Genomic DNA, 22,558 nt, shown 5'->3' on the forward strand with positions numbered 1-22,558 from the left:
TTAATAAAATTTAAAATTTTGCTATTTTTATAAATATTTTCAACAATTTTGTCATTTATTATAAATTTTCTTAAATGATGCTTATATATATTGGTTTAGGGTTTAGGGTTTAGGGTTTGAAAAGAAAAACTAAAAATACTACACTAACATACACAAGCCAATGTAACGCAAACGTACATAACAATCACACAGGATAAGAACGTGACTGCATGCATTTCTAGTACCCAAAGGTCCTATATAATATTATTTCAACATACAAATTATACAACAATAACTATCAGCCAATTAGAGAATGAACAATTCCATATATAGCAATTGGTGTAATAATAAACCATTCCCCATATAAGATATAAACATATAATTACAAAGTTACCTTAATAGAACGGCACTAGGCGATGGCTCAATTTGGGGTGGCAGCCGCAGCCACGGAGGAGACCATCGACTCGGATCCACAGACATTCTTGCCCTTGCAAATGAAGTAATATCCATTTTCTCCCCAATTTTCGCCCCACGAGTTTTTAATGATCCAATAGGGTTTCTCCTTGAACCGTATTGGAGCAAAGCCGGCAGATCCATACCCTACAAGGAGAACTCCATGATCTAAATTTCGTTTAGAGCATATGTATGGGCATGAAACTCCCTTCATGTATGTTTGCATGAAAACTGCATTGATTCCAACTGTAGATAGAATAAGAAAAGATGAATGTTAGAAAACTAAATATTAAAGTATTTGAATACTATTATTTATTTTTCAAAATTAGGGTCCAGATCACTCTTAAAAGTATAGACACAAATACTAGACCTAAGTTGCATCATTCTATAAATATAGTAATACAGAAGAAAGAAATTCAAATTCAACGAATTTGTGCATCAGTTAATATAATTTAATAAGTTTGTCTAATACACATTGGACCTATAAATGAGTCTATACAACTAGTTTCTAATGCATTATGATATTAGGAAGTGTTCAATATGAATCAAACAAGGGTATGAGTGTCCAAGTATATTCAAATTATGCTGGCCACAAAGATCAGTGACCAAGTATTCAAATCGTGTTGGCCACAATGCCAAAGTAAAGTGCTTACCTTTCACTTGAGTTTATTTGCTTTGTCCTACTTAAAAGATATTTTTAATCCCTACCTATGTTTTAAATAAACAAAAAAATAATAATAAAAGTAATTTTTATTTCTATTTGTATCTTTTGCCATTAGGTTTTGTAATTCGGGATTAAAAAAAAAAAAACCAAAAAAACCAAAAAAACCAAAAAACAAAAAACAAAAAAGCAAAACAAAAAAGTTTTTATTTTTATTTTTATTTTCTGCCATTTGGTTTTGTAAGGCAAGCTGATCTAAAAAGAAACTATAGTAATGAAATGTGAGAAACCAATCCCAATATATAAAAGACCAAAAAGCAAACTTACACTTCTATTACTTGTTTTTGGTTTTTAAAAACTATACCTATTTTCTTACAACTTCATCCGCATGGCTTTTCGTATTTGAATTTTTAGTTAAATTCTAAAATTTAAAAACTGGTTTTTTTAGTTTCCAAAACTAGTTTCTATTTTCTCCTAAGACATGAAAAGTAAAACAAACAAACTGTGACAAAGATATTTATTTTAAAATCATAATTTTAAAAAACACAAGTGGTTACAATCAACCGTGACTTAAAACAACAAGTATCAAACGTATCCGAAATAGTTAATAAGCTTAATACCCGATAGATAGCCTCCGTTCGTCACAGCAACAATTGGTTTTAAAATCAGGGGTTTGAGAAATGATATAATGCATATAAGAAGCGATGAAGAGAGAATAAAAGGGAGACGAATTAGATTACTTGCTAGAGGGCCATTCTTGACCAAGTTGGCTGCAATTTGATCAGCATCGTTTGAAATGACACTGAAGTTGGCTGCAGAGGCAGCAATTTTGCCATTTTGGAATTTGCAAGAGCCACGATCCGTGCCGGTGTAAGGATAATCCTCCTCTCTCTCTAACCCACCTGCTTTCAAAATATACTCAAAAGCTGAAGTCATTAGTCCCCCGTTGCACCCTGCGTCGCATGCACCAGCTTCCTCCGGATCACACTGCCAAACAATTTACAACTCTTTTTGTTTTCAATTATCACACACTCATATTATCAATTCTCGTCTATGAGAATAATTTCAATCAAGATGAAAATAATTAGTGACTAAGCTATATGTCATAAACGAGGCTTCAGTTCTTGTAAACATAAAAGAAAATACCATAAGACATACCTATTACTTCTATTTGAATAGGTCTCATTAATTGTAATACATCCTATGCTAAACTATGAAGCTACTCATAATATCATTGGATGCAGATTCAATTATCTAGATGCTCATAGGATATAAATTCAAGACATTTTCTCGGGTGAAAATTACGAGAAGCGAGCTTAGAACTTTTATGAAAAACAACAATAAAAATTACCATTTTAAAAAAATTATCGTGGTGAGAATTAGGAAGGGAGTAAATTTTCCAGTTAAAATAAAAATAAAGACTATTTGTCGTTGGAACTATTCAATCAACATGGAACTATTCTCCTTGACTAAATAAAGATGGTTATGTAATTTGAAATTTATTCATTTCTAGCTTAAATGTTAGACTTTCAATCTATCCTTTAAAAAAAATCTTAGATTTGGTCTATTAATAATGTTGATTGTTGATTCTCTTAAAAACTTATTATTAGCATTTTCACTCTCAATTTTAAAAGCATATTCATATATTATATTTTCATAACATGAAAATATTCATCGCTATTCAACCAATTTCAACAAACCTTAATCACGTGGGACAATTTCAACAAAGCTTAACCACGTGGGATTAAAATAAGATTTATTATTGGAGAGGTTGAGAGTCCCATATCGAGAAAACCAAGGGGACTCACACTCTATATAATATAGATGGACTACTCTACTATAGCCAATTAGTTTTGAGATGGAAGCTCGTATCATCAAACATTTATCAAAGATACATTCAAACAGTTATAAATTGTGTTGAAACTGAAATAAAGTGTGTTTTTTTTTTCTTTTTGTGAAAAGAAATTGGATGTATCTATACAATACATCAACGTGATTATGAATTGACTCACAATTAATTTGTTTTTTCCAACCAATTTGAAATAAATCGTCTACTTCAATCTTTTTCAGTTTCATTCATTTTATCCCCGTATCTCTACACTTTTTGGAGCAACTTTCACCATTTTCTTGCAATTCACAAAAAGACTTAAGCACTCTTACAAGCCAATGTAAGTATACTTTAAACATAGCTAGATAGTTTTAAGCATTCTCTCGATTAAGAGATCTAATTTAAATCTTTTAGAAGCATTACCCAATGAAATTACAAGCCAATCTATGTATTTTGTTTATATTTAATATATAGTTAAAACTTCAAGATCAATTTTAAAAAGCATAAACAACCAAAAAAGAAAACCTCTAATTAATATTTGTCGTTTCCATTGACAGAACATGCCAATCAAATTTTAAAAGTATGTGAATTCAGATAATGTATATATATGTATAAAATACTTCGTCTTACACTCGATTTTTTTTTAATTCACAAATCGTCCAATAATATGTCATTTGATAAGTTACTTTTTCGAAAACAAATCATTGTTTCGTTTTTTTTTAAGAAAAAGATAACAATGATAAACTATTTACCAAAATACCATATACTTCAATGCATTTCCCATTTGTTCTACAAAAATAATATACGGTTCATAAAGATATTAAACAAAGATTTCCCTCCGAATTCTAATTGAATTCTATTAGCATTTTTATCCGCTAGAAATAGACTGAAAACAGAGTATAAGAAATAATAGTTTAGTTTAGCAAGGCACAAAAAAAAAATTCAACATGATCCGAATCGGAAGGTGCTTCATGCTGTGCTCAGTGAGATAAACAAACAAATTAAATTTGTTCAACGGATTCCAAAAAAGAATACGTATACATTTCATAATTTACTGTTCTGCATACACTCCTTTTTTTCGGAAAAATCATACAACTATTTTCTTTACTTTTTTATTTTCCAAATATCTTTTGAAATCTACTTAAATTTCAATTGTAAATGAAGAACATAGTTGAGTTAAAATCACTCTTATCACATAAAATTACTTGGAATCCTATTTACTAATAATTTGAAATCAAAATTTGATCGCGAATGAAAAACGAGACTCAAATATTAAAAGTGATTTTGAATAGGATGAAAATGATTTGAATAGGAGAAGAAAACAGTATATATATTTCAAAGTGCAAACAAAGCATGGTTTCCAAAAGCTACGGGTTATATATAAACGGAACCTCAATTTGTTTTATCTGAATTGACTTTTGCAGTAGCAGATTAAGAAGAGAGAGAAGATCAGATGAACAATTGCGAATAGAAACAAAATGCAATAAATCCAAGGCAGAGAAGGAAGGAAACGAACCTCATGATCACAATCCACAAGCTGTTGCTCACTTAGACTAATAAGCTTTCCAGTTGACAAGAAATTAGCTCCCTCCAGCGCTCCAACAGCACTAAAAGACCAGCACGAGCCACAAGAACCCTAACAGATTCAGAACAAAAACACATCTCTAAGAAAATAAGAAACCGAAATCGCAAGCTCACATACTCGATAGGCTTGAATAATTTCGTTCCGAAGTAACTCATACCTGATCTTTGACCGGCGTTACGGCACCTTTATCGCGCCAATCGAAATCGGAGGCGAGGTTATCAGTCGGAAGGATCGGAGCCTGATGAGCATCAGCAGGAAGACGAAGCCGATTCAATCCGACGAAATTCTCACGGAATTCTGACTCAGTAAGGTCGGAAAACCGAGTGACGCCATGGACAGCGTCGGGATCGAGCTTCTGGTGGCGCTTCGCTTTGCGGAGGTTATCCTTAAAGACACGAAACCTGTAATCGTGCTCCTCAGCAGTGGCGTAAGTCTTTCCGAACTTGAGTTTGAAGTTCTGGAAGCGTTGTTCCGCGGTTAAAAGACGATCATCAGCACCGGAGACGACTTGACGAATCAAAAGATCTTCGCCGTCGCTTACGTCGCCGTCGATTTGATCAGAAAATACACCGTAAGCTACCGTCGCCGACAGTAGAATAGCGAAGAAGAGAGCGATTGCGTTGAAGCGCGCCATTGAGACTGAGGGAGGGAACGGAGATATGAGATATTTTTGGGCGGTATGAATTGAGTACAAATAAATAGAGAAATATCGCGACGGAATGAACGGCAACAATGCTGCCACGTTTCCGTTCCGAATTGGCCCAGTTCCGTGAGCGTCGAAGAAACTGTAACGATGTTTAGTTACAAATAGAGAAGGTTTAATTGAAATTGAAATTAATTTTAGATATTTTTAGGAGCTGTTTGGAAGGATTGTATATAGTCAGATATATATATAGAATGAGAAAGCATTATAGTAAGAAAATGAATGAAATTGATATAATAAACCGTGTCCAAAATATTCAATTTAGTTATGAGCTTGGAAATAAAACTCTATCTTCTAAATTGATTTAAAATAACTCTGACGTGAATAGTAAAAAAGTAGTAAATTTTAATTAATTAAAATGTTATTAAATCGAAATAATTATAATAAAATTTTATCGATATAGCAATCGTAATGAAAGGAAATCACAAATATAATTATATCGAATTTATTATTACCCTTATCTTTGATAGCCAAATCATAATGACAATGATAACAATAAATGTATGATGTAATTTTCGAACGCAATTGAATCTATCATATTTTGCTCGTCAATTGAATTGCAACTTTTAATTATGGATTTGAACGTAAACCTCAAGTGTTAGTACAAATGCAAAAGTAAAAATCCAAAAACGTAATTAAATAAGTTCCATTTTTTAAATTTCGGGTTTGGGCAGGTAAACATGATTTTAGTTTTAAAACGAAATATATATAGACATTAGTAATGATTATTCAGTAAAGTCGAAAGTTTAATCCTAAAACCAAAAGATAAACTTAAAATTGATCTAAAACGTAATAAGAGTGAAGGGTAGATGCAAGATATTTTTTGGGCAGTATGATCGAGTACAATAAATGAAGTATAGCGACTGAGTGAACGGCAACGGTGCTGCCACGTTGCCCCATCCATTTCCATTTCGAATTGGCCAAGTTCCGTGAGGGTGGAAAAACCTATTTTTACTTATTATCTTACCTTTTTCTTAAATATATTTTTTATACTTTTTTAAAAAAAAAACTTATCAACACTTGATGTAGACAAATTAAACAGTGTATAATTACTAACCTCTATACATCAACCTCATGCTAATAATCAATTACCGTGTGAAAGAAAATTAAAGCATCCTAAAGAACATGAATTTGACAGTCCATGGTAGTCGACCACCTAAAATATTAAAATCATACAAATTTTCAGTTAGAAAAATGTTTTTTAAACCCTATGTGTAGGTACACTATTCTCACGATAAAATCACCTTATCCTTTACCACATTTGACTAACAAAATAACTCATTGAAAATCCAAATTAGGTAACCAGCCACCATGAAAGAATTCATTTCCTGTTAATCTCTTCCTATTTACACCAACCGTTGTCCACCACCAGGCCAACCCATGTGGTTAATTCTTTATTTTCAATTGTCTTTGTAATCATCAGTCTCACTCACTACCAAAATAATTCTCACTCACTACCAAAATAATTCATTGGAAATCAAATGCAAAGTTCGTAGCCACCATGAAAGAACTCATTTTCCATTAGTTTTTTCCTGTTTAGACTAAACATTATCTACCACCAGGCCAACCCGTGTGGTTAATTCTTTAGTTTCAGTTTCAAATATCATTGTAATCACCAATCTCTCTCACTCACTTATTCTGAATATCTCATACAAGTACTAGCATAGTGACACACGACAAAAACAATTTCCTTGACTTGTAATTAGAAAAACAGTAGGTAAAATAAGAAGTCAATGAAAAATCAAGTTTGTGAAATCTATACAGATTCATCTTGCAACTTCCGACGACTTTGAACGTAATTGCCATAAGAAAAACTCCCCCTCCATTTGACGTTTGGTTTTACTTCAGTATAAAGCTATCTATAGCAATTAATTTAAACCAACTTCTTTCAACTTCCCATCTCCCCCCCTCCCAAGAAAATATAACAAAAGGAAAAGCAAAATATTTTTTCCCCCTCTTAAATTGATTTATTTCTGACCATTTCCACTTACCCTAAGAAAAGGGAATCTATATAATGATACAGTCAAAAACTAACCTACTCTCCGCCGGTGTCTTCAACAGATTTCTTGTATTCAGGCTTAAGCTCGTATGTTCCTTGATTAGTCCCTCTTTTGTTGTAGACACAGAGCTCATTTAGTATCTCTTTCAAGAATTGCTGCAAAGAGAAGGAACAGAAATCAAATCAAGAATAAGTATTATGTACACTGGCAACAGACAGCCAAAATAATAAATGATCTCTAGGGTGTATGGATCTCTGATGAACTTTTGAGTTATGGGGAAGGGAAGGTTGTATAGTGTCTAGAGTCGTGTATGTCGGGGAGGGTTTTAAAAATTATATCTTCTCTGGCAACAGGTTCGCAAAAACAGAAAAGAAGAGTGATATTTTAAAAAATCGTTGATAAATAAGAAAACGATCAATAGACATACAGCAGGTTGATCAGTCTCTTGGACTAGCTGCTTTAGGGCCCAATTCGGTTGTCTTTCAAATAGCTTGAACATTATATCTTCTAGTTCCCCACGATCTCTTCTAGTTCTTTTCACATCTGATTGTTTAACTGGCGCCACCTTCTTCTTTTCCTGCAATAAATGATTGATTATAGAATCATACTACCACAAGAGTTCAAGAATGATGAAAGAAAACGATAAGAAAGATATACCTTTGAAGTTGAACTGATCAAACCAACCATGCCAGGCATAGGCCTCATATGCACACCGCGGTCGTTGTCTATCACCTTATCAATACATGAGAAAATTATGAAATGTAAAATCAATTGCAAACATGGAGTAGTGAGACTTAAGGAAAGTATTAGGGAAAAGAAAAAGGGCTCTTGATGATTTACTTGAATTTGTCTATTCTTAACCATGGACTTGTTTGTCCTTTCACGGCACAATTTCCCATACATTTCGAGATTTTCACTGTGAGGCTTCATATCAAATTTATGTTCCACTTTCCCTTCCATTGACACCTTGCCTACAAAAGAATTTACAAAGAGACAAAAATCTATAACAAACACCGATAACATTAGCTGATTATGATACATGCATCTTCATCCATACTTGACGGAAATAGTTCTCAAGAGAGGGAACCCTCCCCACCTAATTAAAAAAAAAAGTTGAAAACAGGACTAATGATGCTTGTTAAATTAGTTCATACTTTTAAATAAAGATCAAGTCAAGAAATAATTGCAGGACAAATCCAAGCATAACTCAATTGGTAAAGGCTTTATCCTCAACAGATGTTCGAATGTCCACCCTAGCATTACTGATCTCAAAAGAAGAAAGAGGTTAAACAAAAACAAAACTTAAATTCCAAAACAAATTTTCTTGTTGGGTTATTAGCACGGCAAGAAAGGTGCAGAACAACAACTATAAATTTTTGTTGGTTTATAAATTTAAGGGCTGACTAGCTGAAGAGGACACAAGAACTCAAGACTTCTGCAGCCGGAAGTCATTTGTGGAAATAATGGATTAAAAAAGGGCCCTCCACAGGGAGGGGGTCCAACTAAGAGGTTGAGAAAAGTTGTTTTGGAGATTACAAAAAGCTTTCCAAAATCGGAACATGCCATAAAGAATATAAACTGCATCAAAAGAAACATAAAACTTGCAACAAAAAGCTAAAAAAACACGGATTGATTCACTTCACGCATTCCAAAAATAGCCTTTATTGGAAGATAATCTCTGATTGAAAATCCATGTTACTAGAAATAAGAGGTGAATGGAAAAAATAGGTTTTGTTCTAAAACTTCATCAAGGCTAATAACAAAAGAGTGAAAGGAACTGATTGGATGCTATCATACACAAAAAGGATTTGGTAACAAAGGGAGAAGTTAGATCAGGTGATAGCTCTCTTCGGTCAACTACTATTATTGTCCAGAAGGGCCCTAGAAAGCAAGATCCACTTCATGAGGAATTTGTCACGGGGAACCCTCTCCTACTTCCTATCTAGTGTCTGCTTTAGTTGTTTACTCTGCAGCCATGCCAATGTTTTAAGATCCTGTTGAATGCTTTGGGGAAGATGATCAACAGATCCATATTTCATATATTCATTATACAATATTACTTTTGCCTTCTATGATTGCGAGTATTATTTATTGTCCTAATCTGTCCTTAGCCTCCCTACAGATAAAAACATAAAATCTTGCATCTCCCAGGAGCCTTCTTGGACGAGGTGACTAAAATTGCAAATTTGAATAATAACCCAAACCCAAAGGACTGTAGATTAAATTTTTTGCTTAAGTGGTCACGTTCATCAACCCAACCTATTATTTCTCTCTATTTAAAACCCAAGCAACGTTTGCAAAAAGTGAGAGATTTCACTTGGGAAAAGATAATTTCACTCGAGGCAGCCCCATTTGGATAAGTGGAAATCGTCCACTCACCCAAACTCAACTTGAGGCGTAGGGTTTGAGAATCACGGAATCACACATCTCCCACATATCTCTCATATATTTGGACATATTAGTTTTAAAACGTTTCTGATACCGATTCTCTGCGCAACATGAAGTGTCTCTCCTTCATAACCACAGCCGATTCTTGACAAGTTCAAAATTGGGAGATTTTTTATAACCTCCTTAGCAAAGGGTGAAAGGGAAACCTCGTCTAACTTCTATCCCTTTTTATTTCAATGAACATCCTCGTTCCTTATCTTAAAAAAAAAATCCACAAATGTAATTACAATAAAATAAAACAAAATCCGTGCAAATTGGTGTTCATAACAGAGGAAACAATATCCAGAATAGAGGAAGAAACATTTTCGGATGGCAGAAATATTCACATATTACATTCAGGGTGACAGCATAGTCAAAGAAAGAATGGACAACAGATAAGGATCATGTTGCTCACCTTGACTTGCCTCTGAAAAGACACACATAGGAACAAAGTCTTTAAACATATTTAAGGAAAAACTTTTTGGCACGTTTCCAGTCTCTGTTCCAGCCATCTCCATCTTGAACTGAGGTTCATTTTAAAGCATGCAAGGGAATACAGTTGTTAGACAAAAAAAAAAGGATAAACAATGAGCCACACAGAACACTCATGATTGCTGGAATGTATAAAAAATTTATTTGCTTCCTATATTTATATATATGTATATATATACACGTCTGCATGTGTGTGTACATATGAGTATGTATGGTCTAACAAAGACTTGTAAAAGTTAAGAAATAGCCAGCAACGATGATGATTGTCTTTGTGATGAAACCAAATATTTATTAAGACAATTGACAAATACAGCCGAACAATACAAAAATAGATGATAACATTGCTACCTTTCTGCTTAAGCTGCTAAAGAAATCATTCAAGTCCAATTAACTTCTCAACTGTAACATGTGTTTGTTAACCAGCTGAGACATAATTTCTAGTGTAATTAAGACAACTCGAAGAGCCTTTTTCTAATTCCCTATGTTTTTTGCGTATCATTGTCAGAAGACTTAGTTTCTTATATTAATTAATTAATAAATAATAGAGTGTTCCAGACTTTAATTTTAACGAGAGTGTTGATAATTGATATAACCGTGAGTGAGCTCCCAAGTGAAGATTTTAACTCTTCTAGGATACTCAATCTTCCAATTTAAGTTTCAAGGGAGGGGAGTACACGCCTAAACCAAATCTATAAACAAGGTTTCACAGCACACACCAATGGAGACATTATCCAAGTAGGTCATATCTTTTACAACATTTCATAACTATATTTCAGCTTCGTAACAAATGGTCCAAAAGAAGACTTCAATCTTCTTGCACAATTTGAGGCCAAAGCTCAGAACTTACATAAGTAAACTAATATCATTCCCCTTATCTGGAACAAATGTTATGACAAAAACAAAATAGACAAGTAAGAATAGAGGCTAAGAAGAAATCAATAAAGAGATTAACATGGTTTGAGGCATTTCCTCAAGTCCCACCAGGACTCGTTGCCCCTGGACCTGGGTCTCACTGCCCTATGCTTCTCATTCAATACGCCAAACAACAGATTTAAGACATTGCAACAACAAAATTGTCAAAGAACTTCGGCAATACATATCATAAAACCAAGCTGCCCCTCCCAAGTAATCAAAATTACAACGAATCAAAATCTAGGGTTCTGCTTACACATCCCTTCAAGCATCGATCAAAGAAACAACATAATTCACAAGATTTAAAGCCCAAGAAAACAAGTTTAATTAGTTAGCTACATAAACATCAATTACAGATATCGAATTATAGATTACCTGGAGAGAAGAAGACTCGTCGGATTGAAGAGGATCGAGAGAAAGAATGACCTTAGCGAGAGGAAGAGGATCGGATGGAGGATGAGCCTGCCACGACTTAGCGACTAGCAACGGACACTTCATCAGCCACACTGATCTATCCGCCTTTCCTGTATCCAAGTTACTGCTACTACCGCCGCTGCCGTGGTCATCTTCCATATCTATTAACTTACAAAATCACTCTCTCTCTCTTCTGAATTTCCAACGGCGGATTTACTGCAACTTTGTTCTTCTTTTTTTCTTTTCTGGAGACGACGGCGGTGTGGAAGTCCGTGGACGGAAGAGGAGTGGACCCTAAAGAAGTGGAAAGCGGTGGTCGGAAATCCGAGGGAGGTTTGATATTACGCAATCAGTGCTAGAAGATTGTCGTACAAGTGATGTAATCTGTATACTAAAACGAAGAGTATAGACTATAGAGTTTATCTCTCAATCGAGTATTGACTTTCTTTTGACGAAGACACTGATTTGTGGTGTTACCGACCGCTTCTGATAGTTGCTCGAGACAGTAACTTTCTCTTTCTTAGCTTTTTTCTTTTTTTTTTTCTTTTTGATAAATTGAAAAGATAAAAACTTTAATTGGAATTATACCACCAAAATTTGTTAAGGGTAAAAGTAAAAACTTGATTCTGTAAACTAACATTGAAGTTATTAGAACCTCAACTTAGTTAGTTGTTGAGAAGGGTCGAGTTTTGAGTATGATGTCATTTTAGTCTTTGTCATTATTTTAACCTAAATTGCTAATGTACATTTTAAAAATACTTTTACCCGTTTAAAAGTTACATTGATCTTAGTCTAAAAAAGAAAAAAAAAAGTTTAGAACCACTCATGTAAGTATAATGATTAGTTTTCTTGAGTTCAACCGAACAAGTTTTAAAACAAATCATATGAACATCTCTTTGTTTTTCTTTTTATAAAGATAATCAGAGTTGTCTAATTTTTACATCAATTTACTTACCCAACCATATATTTGTATGTATGTAAACGAAAAGTTAAAGTATAAAGTCCCACACATTCTACCAAAATCTTCCTTTAAGACTTACCGAAATGATAGATAGTCGAATACAAAAAATACATATTTGGCTATTAACACACACCGATTAATTATTCGTATAGTAAGAACATTAAGAAGATTAATTATTAGTAGTAAGAACATTTCTTAATTTTTCGTTAAGTTTGAGGATATTTTTTAAATTTTTAAAAGTTTAAGGGTATTTTAAATCATTATACTTTTATATACTTTTTTAAAATATTTGTTTTTACCTCCTATCACTTAAGGAGGGCTTCCAATTTTTCTTAGTTGAAGAACAATGAAACAATCCATTAAGTAATCCATCTTTCTAAAGAAGAGTTCAAGAAGAAAACTCAAACCAAATATAATAATATTCCACACATATCAAACTACCACAATCCAACAATTAATATAAAACACAAGTAACTTCTTCCTGAATGGGCCAGTTATCTGAACAAATCATGATATCAAAATGCAAGTATGAAAATTGTTATTCGGTATTCGGAGAGGCCTCCTCCTCTTCTATCGCTGCTACCGGTGGTTCTATGTTAATTTGGTAAGTGACTGTGGCGATAATCCTTGTCCATATGGTGGTCAGGTCAAAGGAGTAACGAAATAAATAAAGAGTAAGGGCCAAAATAGTTGCAGAAGCAGTGATGATGAATAAGCTCTTAAAGTAACTAAGGTCAATGCTTGAAGAAGTATATGAGTCATCACTACTACTAAATTTTTTAATTTCGTCATTTCCAAACCATGTCTTGTCTATTGCTTTTATTTCTTTGTCAACCTGAGTCATATTCAACAATGCCTTCGATATATCATCTACCAAAGTTGAACCTAGTGGGAAAGCCTACAAAAATTAAAACATTATGTTTTGCTTCATTTATGATAATGTTGTATTAAATTGATAAGTCCGCTGCCAAACACACGAGCACATACATACATACATACATATATATATATATATATAAATAAAATACGCATACCTAACAAACACACCATTACATTTTCTTTAATCACACCATAGAAACCTAAACTTAGTTTGAAATTGTTAATTAACCATATACGTGCAACTTTAAACAACTTATGTATATTCTTCTTAAAACAAACAAGTTGGGTATGATGATGATTTTAGCCTCAAATACAATTCAGTCAAACTTTAACTTTAAGCAAAACTTGAATCGATTATTATTATTTGCTAAGATATAAAAGAGAAATGGAGAGAAAATGAAAGGACTTACAAATCCAGAACCACCAGTACTGTATTGAGAAACGGTCATGGTATAGTTACCACCATATATTCCAAGAAAAAGCTTCATGTAAGGGATCTCATCAATGGCAGCATCAACACCGCCTTTTCGGCTTCCTTTAGTTAAGAGGTCATTGAGTTGCTCTAATGTGTCGTAGGGTACCAAGTGTTGTATGCCTAAAACCTTTAATGTGCCATAAATAAAGGAGCCATTTTGATATCCAACAAACCAATTGTTTCTTATGATTTGATTAATGTCGGTGACTGGTTGGAGCTGTTGCACCGTTAACCATGACGTTAAGCTTGCTGTGTAGCTCTGTGCTAGGACGAACACCACGAAGAACCATATCACCACCACCATCCTTGATAAATTGCTCGTTAATTTCTCCCCTAAGGTATGAATTTCAAACAAAAAATCAAAACAAATTTAATTAGTTAAACCGTTAAATTAAAATGAACAAAGGAAAAAACCCTATAATAAACCTAAAACAAAATCTTTAGGAAAACAAAACCTTAAAAAATATAATAGTTATTAGTGAAGAGGTTTAATAATTACTTTGGGCAAAGACCATGATGCTGAAGGAGAACCAGAGACCGGTGGCGATTTGATGCCATATAGGGCCACAACAAAAGTCTTCATTGTTTTCATGTTCTAAAATCCAAACCACGAAGCCCAAGAAAACAAAGAAACTGAAGCTTGTGATCCAAAGTTTCAAACTTAAAGGCTTTAAGAACAACCACCCAGGATCCACCAAGTCGTCTCTAATTACAGGAACGATCACGGCAACTCCAGCTTCGGTAAATGGTAGAGAAAAGTCTACAAACATAGATCTGTTTGCTAATATTGTTATGTCTCCAACAGCTGCATCATATTTCTATCCACATATATACAAGTCATCATATTAATTGGAATATTAGTTTTAGAATAAATATATGCATATTTCAAAAAAATCAAAAAATAGAGTGTGAACGATGAAAACTAAAATCTAAAACAATGTAATAATGAGACTTAAAAAATATATAGCTATAATTGGAATGATAGATGCCGCTGTCAATGTTATCTAATTGATATAATATGAGATTTTGCTGTATTTTATAAATACTTTGATTCATTATTCTTTATTTGAATATGCAGTAATCCAACCCACCCGTCTGTACACTGATAGTATCAAGTCGTCGTATGGGCCGTCGAAGTAAAAAAAATCATATGTAATAGCATATGGAAGCTTTTTAGCAGCCACCTCGAAGATTTTTAAACAGTAATCGACGATGCTGTGGTTACTCATGAAGGAATAAGCCATATACTTCTTATCCCTTTTCAACATTGGAACTCCTATTTTCAGTCTGTTCATTGGATTAAATGGAATCCATCCAGTAGGCTGTTGAATGGAGTATCCAGGCCAAATAATGGGTCTTAATGTAACATTCCGATTATATTCTCCGGTGAGGTTCATTTTAGGAGTCCAATATCCAACCGTACTAATATCTCCATCTCCAATTACATTTACTATTTGCAAATTCTGTGACGACTGATAATATGGTGGTTGGGCTTTAGATTGACCAAAACTAAACTCCCCACTCAGACCTTTGAATCTTACCATCGACAGGGACTCCATGAATGTCGTACCATTTTGAGGTATCCCAGAAACGACGTTCCTTTCGGCCGCTATGGCTAGAGCCCAAGTGGAATCGTAAGCCCACAGGCCGAAAACATCTGGGTTTGGGTAATATTGGATTAGGTTTGGATTTTCTTGTAGAAATTTCTTTCTCCATCTAATGGTGAAGTTGTCGAGTTCGATTGTCTTGGGGACAAAGGGTTTTACTCCTAAAAATCCCTGCATTGATCTGAGAGTTGAATAATTTATAGAATTTAAGGAACTTGTAATGGCGTCAGCGAGAATCCAAGCATAGCCTTTCCTGGTTATTCCAATTTCATTGGCTGTGGTGAATACATGAGAGGCCAAGCTGTGAACCATGTGTACAATGAAAATTGTTGCCTGCTCCTTATTTTTCAACATTTCAAGCTCTTCTCTAATTTCGTCGACCGAAGCTCCTGGGTTGATTCGGTAAACATGAGTGTTTACTTCCTCTTCCTGTCATTCACCAACATTCTTTTTAATTTCTTTTTCTTAAACAACATTAAGAAAAAAAAAACAATTACATAATTGACCTGTAAAGCGTGGATCAGATCTAGAACAACCGACTTTCCAAATTCATCATCTTGGTAAATGGTAACAATTTGCTTCCATTCAAAAGTTTTAATGATGTCGCGAATGGCATAAATTTGTGAGAAATGGTTGTAGGCTCGTAACAAATATGGAGAAGTTAGGTAAGAGAAAGTGGAGGGTGGTGGTGGTGGTGGTGCAAACGAGATTAATGGCACCTTAAATTTTTCACTTAGTTGGATAATGTAAGGAGCCTGGAACGAACTTTCTGGCCCTAAGATGGCTTTCACTTCACTCTTCTCTATTAGCTCCAATGCTGAGATTGACCAAAAATATAAACAAAACAAAACAAAAATTTTCGTCAATAACAACTCACCACGTGATAAAACCTAAATGAGTATAGTTCAACATACATAAAATTTGTACTATTGTCTTTTCGTTAGAAATTTGATTCTCTCGATCTACGTATCTCTTTTAAAGAAAAAGATGGTTTTTAAGATTGATAGAGAAAATTTTAATTCTTACGACGTGTTTACAATTGTGTGCTTTGTTATTAGATTTGTAGGAAGACAATATGAATGTAAAACTTTTTTTTACAACATACCGGTGTGAAATAACGAATTTTCTTACGGACTACTTATTTTTAGAAGGCTTAAATGTGTTATCTGAACTAACTTTTTACAAGCAATTTTTTAACTTTATGTTAAGGTCATATCATCCTGAAATAATTAAAATGAAAATTGTGTGCATATAGATAAGGATCTAGCTCTCGCTCCTTTGAACTTAGTGTTTCAATTCCTCACTCCCACTATTTTCTCCTCACCCTCACTTTTTGCTCAACATGAACACACAATGACTATTTCCCCTATAATGCAAACAAAAGATCATAAAACTTGAATTTTAAAAAAGGTAAGACACATATTCCACATTTTGGATGAACTATACAGTTATTGATCACATAGAATGAAATGAAAATCAAAATACATAAAACGAAAATATGAACGGTGTTAGACCTTGAGAAGCTGCGAGCAAAAGATCATCCTTAGAGTCAATGATATGAAGGAGGATTTTGGTGTTGTAATGAGGATGAGAAGAATAGAAATCGGATAGGGAGAGATTGATGCAACTTAAACCCATCTTCCCAACCCAACTGCTCGAATCAAGAATCACTCCCACATTCACAATGCTCGTTTGTTTGTCGATCTGATCTGCACCACATACTATGCAACTCCATAACTCAACCATCACAACGATTCTTCCATAAAAATCCCTTCGATAAATGGATTTTGCTTTCATTTTTTACAACCTTTATTCCCAGCTATGATTCTTGCAAGGTTTTTCAACTAATTTCATTTTCAACAACACATAAAATAATTATCAAATACAACACTAGCTAGAATCCGTCCCGAAATTAACCAACTTCATATAATTTCTCGAACAATAGACTAATCTAGTTGATGAATTAAATTATTTGAAAACATCTTTATCACTCGTTAAGATAACAAAAAATAAATAGACATATACATATGTAAGTAATTATTTATTAATTGCGTGTGTTAAAAGAAATAGAAATAAAAATATGTTTTTCCTTTTTAAATACTTCTCTTCGGAAAAAGGAAAAAGCAAAATTGTTTGAGTATTATTTGTGGTTTATTGTATTTTCTTCTTCACATGTGTCAAGGAGTGTTAAATAAAAAAATTGATAAACTATTTACGCTCTATAAAATAAAATAAAATTTATTACACATTTTTTTTACGAAAGATAAATATTTTGTTAAATATTCTATTTTGACCCTGTTTCGTGAAAAAAAGTTTTATAGGATAATTCTAATTGTTCCCCAGGAAAAAAAATTATATAATTATATAAATTATATAATTGAAAATTACGTGTAAATATAAAATTAGGAAAAAATAAATTGAGAAATAGAAGATCGGGACCGTCTCATTGAAAATCAAAGTGAGGAGCTCAGATTGGATTGCACGTCTTCTGCAACTAACGAAGCAACGTCACATAATGGAATGTTTAAATATAAAAATAAAAAATGAAGCTTGATAGTTTTCAAATTTTAATTAAGCTCAATTTTAGAAATATTTTTTAATTAAATTTTCGAAACAAGAAACGACATGAATTAATTGTTCAACAAATGCGAGGCCTTATTGTCCTGGGGACGAGTAACAATATATTGAAAGAAGTTGGTGATTTCATTCCAATGAATATCTAAACGAGAAGTTACAAAATGTGTTTTAAATATTATTTAATTAGTTAATTTAAATTACTATTAGGAAGCATTATATTCAAATTTCAAAAAAATACATGCAAAAGTAATTGTTAGGAATATCGATGTTGCAGTTCCAATAATTTATCAAAGTGACGACAAATTACAACTTGGGAACTTTTTTGTTATTCTACTTCCCTTATGTCGTACTAACCAAAATCGATACAGGCTCAAATCTCATTTGGTTGAATTAGTGTTGAATATAAACTATCAGTTTGTTTCAAATAAGACTCAAAATTTATGGGTAAGCCTAAATCTAAAGTGAATTTAAAAATGACGTATGTTATAAAATAGAAAAGTCAGAGTCTCAATTCCAAATCAACTAAAGTCAAGCTAGTAAATATATATCAGTCAAGAAATAATTGAGTCGTGTTCATTTAGCTACCTTAAAGCCTCAAGCACCAAAATGAACTACCCTAACATTGATGCCTATCGAAGTTACTCTTAAATGTCATACACATCTTAGAAGAAAGAACGTACATAACAAATGGTCTGACTCATTTGACAACTAGCCTATATGTAAAAAGAGTAAGTAATCTTTCAAAAGAAGAGATTTGATCTTTCTTTTGTGTGTTTAGACAAACTATACACTTCTTGTACTAATTTAAACGTTGGAGTGTGGTAAGTTTGGCATCGTATTCGTGCAAGAAACAACTCGGTAGATAAAGTCTATGAGAGTTTGAGAGGCCCGCAGTGAAAACAAACTCATGCGTATTTCTCACGCCAGTATATAAACTATGCATGTATCCTACTTTTCTCTAATATTATATAATCAACGCAAAACACACATATTAATTAAGAAATGGTTCGTCACATCACAACTTCAATTTTCCACAAGTTTAGCACATATATCTTGTGATTTGTGTGATCATTTTAGATGAGACTGCCATAATATATATAAGGTATGAGCTGAAAAAATTAAGAAGTTTCTTCTATTTCTTTTCAGCGATGAGTAAATGATTGTATACTTTAATTCGATATTTCAACTTTGTTGTTTTAATTAATTTCATAAGTCAACTTTATCAATTATATTTAGAAAAATAAATGAAATCGATACTTCAACTTTCCTAGAACCTTATTATATATTTTTTCTATTCCTTTGTTAAGGTATTTCAACTTTGTTATCTTTAGTTTATTAGTCAACTTTATCGGTTCTATTAAAAAAAAAATGAATGAAAATAACACGTCCAGTGTCTTAGAGTCTTAATTATCATATATATTTTCTATATAGTCATTCCTACTGATGTCCAAATAATTAATTTAATACTATAAGATTTTATTTTTTTTAAAAGGAATTAATACTATGATATTAAACTTTAGTAAATAATAGAATGTAACCAAACAAAATAACATAGATTGGTTGGTCATGCACGTTACCTTTTTTGACTCGACCTGTATGTTCAAATTCTGTAGGTTCTTAATCACTTCTAAATATTTTTATTATTGTGTTAGAAAAAAGAAATTATTTAGTCATTTTTTGGTTTCTATTTAAAAAATAAATATATTATTGTAAATACAACACACTAACTATACATTTTTCTGTTTCTCTAGGCACTTTCAAAAGATATTACTATATCTTAAATCACCATGTGACCAAAATTTGGAATGGTAAACTTAATGAAACATGTGGGAAACCTTTAACCATCTCGATACTATCTTAGATTACCAAATGATCAAGATGATCCAAAAATTTAAGTAGATAAGTAAAAGGTAAATTTAGGGTGTGTAATTTGTTAGTGATAGTTGAGATAATGATTTTTAAAAAAGGAAATTTAGGTATATATAATTTAGTAAGATTGATTTTTAAACAATCAAATTTGTGTTTTGATATGAAGCTTTTAAAAGTGATTTTCATATATTTATAATTGATTTTCAATCATTTAGAGTTACTCAATTAGTAACTAACTGTATTTTCTATTATGTTTATATATAGAACAAAGAAAATTAAGAACATATATAATTCTTTGTTTTGTTAATAATTTAATGACATACTATCTTTTGTTCTATCATTTAAAATTAAAAAACGATCTCACAAGTAGCTAATCAACAATATTTTACACAAAAATCATTTAGAATAGTTTTAGTTCGTGTCAAATATTATCATTTAAAGAAAAATCACAATGTTAATGTAATACCTAATATCATCATCTAAATTAATTGAAGAAACGTGTCAACAACACGTCGTCAATATTATTTCACTGACTAAAGTTTGTCAACATACAAAATACAAAATAGTTTCTTCTCTCAATTCTCTTTTCTCTACATTTAGTTTTTTACTCTCTTGATTTTCTATTTCCTCTCAAACTTTTTATTTCATCTGTCGAGCGAGAAAATTTTTTAGTACTATGAAAGCTAGTATGAAAAAAATTTATACTACCTCAATTTATTGTTGTCCATCTAAACAGCCATCAGAAATTGTGTAGAATCAATACAATAAATGATTAATGAATTAATAAGTTTGTAAAGACGTTTCAAATAGTTAATGAAAGTATGTATTATCGTATCATTATACCTCTCTTCGCACTCTCATCAGCTACAAAGTTTCATTCACTTCTCTAACATTCAATAATTACTTTTAGCGGTAGCTACTATTCTAATTTTACTTACTATTTAGAAGGGGGAAAAAGACTCAATTATTATTTAGAAGAAAATAAATCAAAGCTTTCAATTTCAACCTTACCAATTGTAATATGAACCAAAAAGAACCCAAAAATAAGAATAAAATTATTATTGGAAGAAGAGACCCAATTAGGGTATGTTTGCTTCTGAAAAATACTTTAAAATAATTTTTATCAGATTCAAAATTATTCTAATAGATGCTTTTAATAATTTAGAATCAATTTGGTTATATTGTAAAGGATAAATAGAACTGATTTTGAATAGTTAATGTTGTGTTTTAAGTAATTTCGAAGGTGATAAAAGTTTCTCGGATTACTCGTATGATATTTTGGGAGTGACTCTATAAATATTAGTGCTTTTTGTAAAAACTGATTTTGCTTAATTTAAGTTATTAAAATTGTTTTTGTACTATCCTTTAAAAGTGTTAAAGAAATAAAACTGGACCCATTCTTTCTGAAAATAGTTTTAAAATAAAATAATTAAATAAAACAATTTTATTTTTACGTAATGAACATAAATAAAAAATGAAAAAAAAATAAATTCTTTAAAATAGTTGATACATTAATTTAAAGCTTAACCTTTTATAATAGAACCAATTTAGACTATATGATTTACTCACAGCTATTTTTACTTAATTATATTTAAACCGGATTAAAAGGTTATCTAAATAAATTTATTCACTACTCAAAACCTTATCATATTTTGTAATTCTACATAAGTAAATAAAAATAGAAAAAAAAAGTCATGAAAAACTTGGTTCAACGGCCACTTGTATGTATTTGAGGATAAAAAATTTCGACTTCATATCCCATACCTCAATTTATATTTAGAAAAGTAAAATTAAAAAAAAAAAGATAAAAAAAATCATAGAAAACTTAAATTTAAAAAAGTTTTGGCAAGATTATGTATCGTAACTTCAAAGATCAAAATTTAATAAACTATCTAAATATATTCCACTCATGAAAATAGTGAAGGAACATTTTTAAATATAGTAAAATAAATTAAAGTATTAACAACATACAGTAAAAATTTGAATTCCATCCACGATAAATATTTATAGAGTAGTGTTATTGTCTATCAATATAATTGATAGAAGCATATTAGTGTTTATCATGGATCGATAGAATCTGAAAATTTGCTATATGTTGTAAATATTTTATTGAATTTACTATTTTGACAATTCTGCAATATAAAATTTAAATTAATACAATTATCGAATTGGAAGTGGTAAGTAATAAAACCTTTCACGATTTTTTTATACATTAAAGGGAAAAACAAAGACTAATGCTTAAGGAAAATATGTAGTAGTTATTGTTTAGAGAATGGAAGGTGTTAGTTAAAGCAAGCGGCCGGCCACTTAAGTAACAAAGCAATCACACATTAAAATTCAATATATATATTATGCCCTTTTTGTGCCCTTAGTCGTCATTTCTCATCATTTTGCGCATTTTACTCACTCTATTCCATTTCATGCTTTAACAAAACCATGCTATCTCATACATTTTCATGATAAGATTTTCCTTCTTCGGAATGGAGAGTTTTTTAATAATGTGTATTTAGATAGTATATAATACGTACGAAGGAGAAACGATTCATATTCAAGTTGAGGAAGGAGTGGTGCATATTGTTCTATTGAATGGAGCAGATATAGCTTAATATGATTGATAAAGACTATTAAAAACGAAGAGATTCAAATATGTAATGATCAAATTCTATCTGTTTATTAGTTTCTTTCAAATATTATATATTTATATTTTTGGTGAAAGAGTTATGGGTTGGGTTTAAT

The 22,558-nt window shown here is 31.8% G+C and overlaps 3 protein-coding genes across 3 annotated transcripts; all 3 read right to left on the reverse strand.

The window, feature by feature from the left end:
* Positions 1-214: 214 nt before the first annotated feature.
* On the reverse strand, positions 215-5,353 carry LOC103488015 (cysteine protease RD19A-like). The gene is made up of 4 exons (XM_008446547.3): positions 4,664-5,353; positions 4,438-4,557; positions 1,834-2,080; positions 215-678 (listed from the first exon to the last, which is right to left on the reverse strand). Exons 1-4 carry the CDS (start codon positions 5,138-5,140, stop codon positions 401-403), a joined length of 1,122 nt encoding a protein of 373 aa, XP_008444769.1. The 5' UTR covers positions 5,141-5,353; the 3' UTR covers positions 215-400.
* A 1,535-nt stretch (positions 5,354-6,888) lies between these two features.
* On the reverse strand, positions 6,889-11,908 carry LOC103488014 (transcription initiation factor IIF subunit beta). Its single transcript, XM_008446543.3, has 6 exons — positions 11,416-11,908; positions 10,052-10,160; positions 8,050-8,180; positions 7,867-7,941; positions 7,637-7,786; positions 6,889-7,364 (listed from the first exon to the last, which is right to left on the reverse strand). Exons 1-6 carry the CDS (start codon positions 11,611-11,613, stop codon positions 7,245-7,247), a joined length of 783 nt encoding a protein of 260 aa, XP_008444765.1. The 5' UTR covers positions 11,614-11,908; the 3' UTR covers positions 6,889-7,244.
* A 1,045-nt stretch (positions 11,909-12,953) lies between these two features.
* Positions 12,954-17,122, reverse strand: LOC103488549 (glutamate receptor 2.2-like). Its single transcript, XM_051082910.1, has 7 exons — positions 16,891-17,122; positions 15,883-16,193; positions 14,861-15,805; positions 14,301-14,587; positions 14,003-14,102; positions 13,705-13,896; positions 12,954-13,313 (listed from the first exon to the last, which is right to left on the reverse strand). The coding sequence occupies exons 1-7, from the start codon at positions 17,120-17,122 to the stop codon at positions 12,954-12,956; spliced, it is 2,427 nt and encodes an 808-aa protein (XP_050938867.1).
* Positions 17,123-22,558: the final 5,436 nt, after the last annotated feature.

The sequence above is a fragment of the Cucumis melo genome, chromosome 3 (assembly GCF_025177605.1).
Source record: "Cucumis melo cultivar AY chromosome 3, USDA_Cmelo_AY_1.0, whole genome shotgun sequence".
Lineage (NCBI taxonomy): Eukaryota > Viridiplantae > Streptophyta > Magnoliopsida > Cucurbitales > Cucurbitaceae > Cucumis > Cucumis melo.

Excerpts from the sequence above, each read along its gene's own strand:
- LOC103488015 (XM_008446547.3), bottom strand. The coding sequence starts at position 5,140 with ATGGCGCGCTTCAACGCAATCGCTCTCTTCTTCGCTATTCTACTGTCG. Across the intron at positions 4,558-4,663 it reads TAACGCCGGTCAAAGATCAG|GGTTCTTGTGGCTCGTGCTG; the intron begins GTATGAGTTACT and ends TGAATCTGTTAG. Across the intron at positions 679-1,833 it reads CAAGAATGGCCCTCTAGCAA|TTGGAATCAATGCAGTTTTC; the intron begins GTAATCTAATTC and ends TTCTATCTACAG.
- LOC103488014 (XM_008446543.3), bottom strand. The coding sequence starts at position 11,613 with ATGGAAGATGACCACGGCAGCGGCGGTAGTAGCAGTAACTTGGATACA. Across the intron at positions 7,942-8,049 it reads TTAAGAATAGACAAATTCAA|GTGATAGACAACGACCGCGG; the intron begins GTAAATCATCAA and ends TGTATTGATAAG. Across the intron at positions 7,787-7,866 it reads TGATCAGTTCAACTTCAAAG|GAAAAGAAGAAGGTGGCGCC; the intron begins GTATATCTTTCT and ends CATTTATTGCAG.
- LOC103488549 (XM_051082910.1), bottom strand. The coding sequence starts at position 17,122 with ATGGTTGAGTTATGGAGTTGCATAGTATGTGGTGCAGATCAGATCGAC. Across the intron at positions 15,806-15,882 it reads ATCTGATCCACGCTTTACAG|GAAGAGGAAGTAAACACTCA; the intron begins GTCAATTATGTA and ends GGTGAATGACAG. Across the intron at positions 13,314-13,704 it reads GTACTGGTGGTTCTGGATTT|GCTTTCCCACTAGGTTCAAC; the intron begins GTAAGTCCTTTC and ends TAATTTTTGTAG.